The sequence below is a fragment of the Prunus avium genome, chromosome 1, assembly GCF_965620075.1.
Source record: "Prunus avium chromosome 1, drPruAviu1.hap1.1, whole genome shotgun sequence".
NCBI classification, from domain to species: Eukaryota; Viridiplantae; Streptophyta; class Magnoliopsida; order Rosales; family Rosaceae; genus Prunus; species Prunus avium.
This window is the reverse complement of record NC_142284.1, coordinates 22,454,285-22,461,375: the sequence shown is the minus strand read 5'-3', so window position 1 is coordinate 22,461,375 and position 7,091 is coordinate 22,454,285. Positions and strand designations below refer to the sequence as shown.

Here is a 7,091-nt window from a genome sequence, read left to right as displayed (position 1 = left end):
AGACAAAGAAAATGTTGGAATTTGGCCAAAAATATGTAACCGCAAAGAAGTGCTCATCGTTCTCTTCGAAATGACAGGTCATGAGCCTAATTCTGAGCTCAAAGCCCGAATCTGCATGGACTAGATTGTCCTACTCTGACGACGCATTCGCTTGTACAGTTGCTCCTCGATATGTTCAGCCATATGTTCTACATCAGTTCGGTCTTGATCCATAAAGATTGGTACACACTATGTCTGCTCAATCGAGAGGGTGATTAGTCTCAATTCATTCGCATAGAGACACTAAGACAAGTGTATAGGTGTTCAAAGGGATTTAGTCCACTGAACACGATCGACCAATAATTCTTGTATGGAAATTTTAGTCACATGTCAAATAAAAATTGTAAGTTGCAATTAATGCAAGTTAGTACTCAAACCCGAGACATCATTATTGTCATACAAACACATAGCTTGTCTTTGAGAATGTTATACGCTTATATCAAGATATATGACTCGAAGGTATTATCGGGATTATCAATTAGTTCATTGAGAGACATGAATGTACAAAAAGGGATCTCTACTCTTAATAAAAAGCGACAATACTCTAAAGAAATTATTCGAGAAATCTTTAGCCAAAGTATTAAATAGGATTACGAAAAGAACTTTCTAATCTCATTCATAAGAATTATAGGATCATTAGTCACATTAGGGATTTGACATGAGCTCCGCATTTCCTAATAATAGGACACAAGGTATTGTTCTATAAAATAACGGAATTACATTGCAATTCCAACTCAATAGGTTATCCAAAACAATTCTATTTCACTTGGATAGTCATGATAAATTATCATGTTGCATCAGAAATCAATTGGTAACAGAAGTTGGTCACTTTAAGTTCGTATGAAGTTTGTACCATAAATAGAGTGGTTGGAAGATTACATTGTTTTAGGGAAATCCAATCGCTAAAATTATGCAATCTTCCAACCACTACCTTTACCGTACAAACTTGGTACGTACTTGAAGTGACAAACATCTTTGACCAATTAATTTCGGATTAAGCCCAAAACTTAGTCAACATCATAATATGGTGGGAGGAGTCATTTAGTCAGTTTTATATAACATAATAGAAGATTATCTAACACAAAAATTATTTTAACCCATACCCAACCAATATAAATTTGTAGAAATTTGTATATATTTAACTAATGTGTTAATTCGATAATGCAACGATAATTGGGGAATTTAAGACTTCTAATATAAGCTTAGCCTTGGTAGTATGTCAGGAATGCATAGACATGATCTATAACTTCCAAACCCTATCGTAGATAGGCCAAAACTTTCAAGGCTTCTTGCCGAGTTGCCAAAAGCACCATCAAACACACAGCCTGATCCCGTTTACTTAATGCTAACATGAAAGATTGGGCCAATGTGTGAGGAAGGACTTCTCTCCCTCTCTGAGAGCAGAGCCAAGTTCAAGGTAAGTTGCAATAAGGTCTTGAGACCCATTAAAACGCAATTGAGAAGGCATACGCTATAAATCATACCATTATATTCCCCACCATATATTCATTAATTCATGGTCAGAATCATCTTACAACACAAGTTTATAAATATACATTTTGTAGATTCATTTAAGTATACAATCGAGGTACCGTACTAGAAGCTTATCCCACCACCAGTTAAAAACCAGAATGGTTGGGGACTGCATTAGATGGAGTCCAAGCATGACTACATTCAATCACAGAATTACATTGAAGGGCGTCATGCTAAAAATTTCAGTTACGAATCCGAATCTGCCTCACAAAAAATGGGTTCTGCTTTAGAAACGAAATTGGTTACCCTTTACACCGCCTCAATCGGGCATGCATCTTCAAGACCATTTTGGTTGCTGAGCATTGATCTGTATCAATGGAATTGTGAGATAGCGTTCTCAAACTTGGGGGAAGTATTCTTAATGGGGGCCCAGATATCTGCACCATTACTTTGAGCAACTCCGGCAGTACAAGAGACAGGAACAAGGCAAAGACCTCTGCTTCTCAAGCTGTATGGCTCTAATTCCTGATGAAAGAAAATTAATGATGAACCACATTACATTTTCATCATAAATATAAACCAATTATGCCAAATTAAATGGTACTAATGTGTGAAGAGAGGGGCATCTTTGACCCATGCACACTAGGTCACATCACTTTGCTTTTTATCCAATAACACATTTAGGACATAGCAGCTTAGTGATGTCTTCATTATGACATATGGTTACATTCAATTAATGTAATTCATCGGTTCCCCAAACAAACTTTGAAATATCATTGACATTTTGCTCTTGCTATATGTCTACATCCAGCTCAAGCTCACCTGCATCTTAGCTGTTGGAGTGCTTTCAAGGTATGGAGCGCTCAACACCTAAATCCACCAACAAGAAAGTCAAATCTGTTACCCTATCAAGCAGTTCATACAGAAGACACATCTCTCAAAAGTAAAACATTTCAAATATTGGCATCATTAGTTTTGAACGGCAAGCCCTATCACTTCACATTACTCAAATAATACAAACAAGGCAAGATTGAAGTTACTCATCTTGATTGTTTTTGCAGAACAAAAAGAAAAAGTATCTTACAGGCCAAAGAAACAAAAAAAAACAAAAAACAAAAAACGTATCTTGACTGTTCTTATTTTCACTTTGAGGCAATCTTTAAAAAGGAAGTGTCTCATTCATATCACAACATCAACCATACAGAATTATTTCTTATAGCAGATTGCATCTGAAGTTGGCAATACCATATAACAAAATCCAGTCTATGTAATACGAGTTACCAGTTATGAAGTTGGGTACTAGGAAAGGTGTTCGCTTATAAGAAGAATGAAAAGGCTAACCTTAACTTGTTCATGAAGGAAGCGTATGTAATCCATTGCCTCCAGGAGGACAGAAGCTGTGTCTGTCTGCAGTACAATAATAGGACTTTAGACACACAGAATATATAAACAACTTATTTTTTTTATAGGAATAAACTGTTGGCATTGGAAACCTATCTACAGTAAATATAGCATCAGCACTCTCTATCAGATGATATTCACTTTGTAGTGATGCCTGAAGTGCATGATGGATGGACCCAAGAATTCTAAACACCACAAATTCCATGAGATAAGTTAATAGGAAACCATTAATGTCGTAATGCCACCATTGTAAATCATGCTTCAACAGTTACGCAATTAAGGAAAAGTATTAATTTGTTCTGTGTACCTTTCCATATGGCGAAACAAGCTGTTGCAAAGCAACAATCCGTTCACCGAGCTTCTCTTTCCTCTCCTACAAGCAGAACAAAAGAATTTAAAACATAAGTAGCTCGCAATAGATATCCCCAGCAAACTATGCCCTCGAGGTAAAAACCCTAGTTTCTTTAGGAATTGAATTGCTACCACACAATAGTAACTACACGAGTGTGAAATTAAGAGCGGCTACTGAAACTTACAGAACATGCCATTTTCAAGCATCTTATGATTATATATATATATTTTTTTTTAAATAGAAAAAAAAGTCAAGCAATTTCTAACTATATCAGCTTTGAATAAACTATTGTTATGAGATAGTTGCATTTTTCTTTTCCATGGATATTAATAAAGGTAATGGAGCACTTGAAAGCATATTTTATAGAGATCAGAAAACAATTCTAATACCTCTTAAGGTAAGAGCTTCAAGTTCCAAAATTTAAACAAGTGTTTGATTGAAGCCAGATTGCCTCCCAAATACCAATTAACACACGCACATAGAAAGAGGAACAAGATCGAGTCACACCAGTGCAAACCTAAGTTTTACAAATCATAAATTTCTTGCGAGACAGATATCAAAAGACAGCTCTTGTCAATGGTTAGAAGAAACATCCTAGAGCCTCCATTGAATCTAAGATACAATTAAGGTCCATACCCTAAAAACAAAAAATTTGAGAAGCATGAAAAGAAACCTTTGTGGAGATGGATAAATCAATCTTATGTCAGCTGGATGCAAGAGAAGTCAAAACCCACATACACACACACACACACACACACACACACACACATCAAATAAATGAGGATACAAACTGAAAAATTAAAAGGAGGAAAAGAAGGAAAAGAAACCTTTGTGGAGATGGATAAATCAGTCTTATGTCGTTTGGATGCAAGAGAAGTAAAACTGCTTTGATCAACAGAGCAGGGGCTTCTTTTGTGTTCTGTCATGTTTCTTACATCTATCCCTTCTTCCCCCTAGGTTAACATAGAAAGAAGAATCACTATTTGTAAGATTAGACAAGCATTAGCAGAAACACACACCCAATAATCAATGTTAACCTAACACTTTCACAAGTCCCAATATAAGATGAATACACCCAGAACTTCAAGTATTTCCCTTGATGGTACAATGTGTAGTAAGCAGTCCAGAAAAGTGAATCATCCTTATTGTTTGGTTATAATCATTGTACATGTTCGTCATAATGTTCTATTCTTGAAGGAATCTTAACTAAAAAGGAGGGTCACAAAAACACAATTGATGTTATACACCCAGAACTTCAAGTATTTCCCTTGATGGTACAATGTGTAGCAAGCAGTCCAGAAAAGTGAATCATCCTTATTGTGGTTATAATCATTGTACATGTTCGTCATAATGTTCTATTCTTGAAGGAATCTTAACTAAAAAGGAGGGTCACAAAAAAACAATTGATGTTAAGTTGCTAACACATTAAATAAATTACCTAACAGGAACAGGAACTTATGTGTCAGTTGTTTAGTACTCACTACAGATCTATTCCAGACAAAACATATTCTCCAAACAGTAGGCCTCTTCTGACAGGATTTATGAACACAGATGCTCTACTATTCCCACGACACTAGGAAACAAAACGAATATACTATATGCAAAATGAGCTAATACTTAGTGACATCCTAACTACTGAAAAACTCTTATTTCTTTTTGTCTCAAAGCAATACGCGTGAAGCTTTCTTGGATGCTGGTTTATCCTTTACCTCCTACGAAGCACATGAATGCACAAGGTTTCACACAAGTCTTACAGAACACAGGAAATCATGCACATGGGTAGAAGCTGCAGGAAGGCACCCGTGCGGTAATGTTAGAAAACCAAAAATAGAAGATTACAGTTGACCGTCCGACAAGTTTGATTTTGATAACCGAAGCATCTAGGAACATGGCGAATTTTTTCCATGAACAAGCTTAATGCCATTCAATGTATACCTTAAAATAATCAAGTTTTATATAAGCAATACACGACAGCATGCAAATATATCACAGCATTATTAATGTTTATATTATAAACAAAACATGCACTGTTTCGGTCAGTGGTTTACCCTCAATTCGACACACAAAACAAAATATAATATATACAGTCCATTGGTGCTAGCGTATATAACCAATTATTAAAACTTGTAAACTCACAAAGAGACAACAGCTCCATCGTACAAGGAAAAAAACACAATCACCTACTCATATTAAACTAATAAATATATAATATATGCAAATAATGCATTATATTATACAAATCAAAACTCAAAGTCCTTTAGAATGGACCAAAGGTCCGTGATTTCATTAATCCAAAGGCATAAATCAACCACGCTTAAAATTGAATGGGGTGTTAGTAAATGATAAAAATAAAATAAAAAGCAAAAGATCAGAATCATAGATTAGCTTCTACGAGTGTAATCGGAACCAGCTGAAATTATTGAGTGACTTTTGGTGGGCCCAGACAACAAATTTATATACTATGCATGAATTGAAACATGAAGCATATCTAATTGGCGTACACAATCTTCCCACCTCATTTAATAATATCATAGAGTATCTCATAATTATTAATACCAAATACACATTTACATAATACGAATTGACACTCCAAAAAACTCACAAGATGTTCATAATTTTATGAGTAGAGAACACAATTTGTAACATGTATATGTTCACCAAAAATTGCCATGATCAATGGTATATGTTTCTCAACAAGGAAGAATATGAGCAAAAGTTGAAAAGAAAATTATATGAAGTTTTTATTAACTCACCGAGAACCTAGCGCCTGCATTGCAGAGAGAGCTAACAATCATATTTTAAAGCTTAAGCCAAAGTCTTGAAAACCCACCTCCAAAATCACAAAAACCACCAAAACCCACCTCCAAAATCACCAAACCAGCGTTTAAAGCGATAGAGAAAAGTGACCCAGTTACTCAAAAGAGCCTCTCTATCCCTCTCTCTGTCAGTTGCCTTTCTCAACCTTTTTGGATTTTACTTTGTCAAGTATGAAACTTTACACAATAATCAAACTATTAGTACTGGAATTCACCAGAAATTTTTCCGGAAGTCAAAAGAATCAGTGAATAACTTCAATCCACCAACATGGGATTTCAGTGAAATTACTGAAATTGAGGACCGAGAGAGATCAATTACTCTGACCAAGTAACAGAAGCTGAAAAGGTGGGAGAGAAAGAGAGAGTGAGAGAGAGAGAAAGAGAGCTTGGCCAGAGGCACACAGAAAAAAGAGAGAGAGAGAAAGCAGAGAAGCTGAGAGTGTGAAAACTGGGGGAGAGAAGGGAGAAGAGAAGGCCTTCGAAAGTGTTTTATAAAGTTAAAAATTTTGTTTTTAAAAAGTTTTTTTGTTTTTTTGTTTTCTTGTTTTATTTTTAATATTGAGTTTTATTTGACAGCTAATATCCAACCGGACAGAGAGGGAGAGAAAAGTGGTTAATTTAACCCAAGACGACGTCATTTTTCTAACCATGGTCGAATGACTTTTCTTTTCACATTTTTTCTTGCAAAGGTTGAATTCAACGAGTATTTGTGCCTTTGGCTTGAAGCTCTTACCATGAAGGTTCTGTCAAAATAATATAATCATTTAGTTAAATTTTACCTTTTTACTTTTCTATGCTTTGGTGAAATTTTACTTTGATCTCTAATAACATATCCAGCAAAGCAATGTTAGTCAAAATTTAGTTAAATTTGACCGAAAATGATTAGTAATAAGTTATTATGGCTAACCGCTTTTGTAATGCTTCTTCAGAAATGCTAACCATTTTGTAGATTCGAAAATCAATTACAAAGAGCAACTCCCTATTTACATGTGTTTATCAACAACATTGAA

At 35.1% G+C, this 7,091-nt stretch overlaps 1 protein-coding gene across 1 annotated transcript; it reads right to left on the bottom strand.

Moving 5' to 3' along the window:
* Positions 1-1,508: 1,508 nt before the first annotated feature.
* Positions 1,509-6,571, bottom strand: LOC110774167 (basic helix-loop-helix (bHLH) DNA-binding superfamily protein). The gene is made up of 6 exons (XM_021978709.2): positions 6,019-6,571; positions 4,093-4,218; positions 3,221-3,286; positions 2,854-2,919; positions 2,335-2,382; positions 1,509-2,037 (listed from the first exon to the last, which is right to left on the bottom strand). Exons 1-6 carry the CDS (start codon positions 6,058-6,060, stop codon positions 1,885-1,887), a joined length of 501 nt encoding a protein of 166 aa, XP_021834401.1. The 5' UTR covers positions 6,061-6,571; the 3' UTR covers positions 1,509-1,884.
* Between the last annotated feature and the right edge of the window lie 520 nt (positions 6,572-7,091).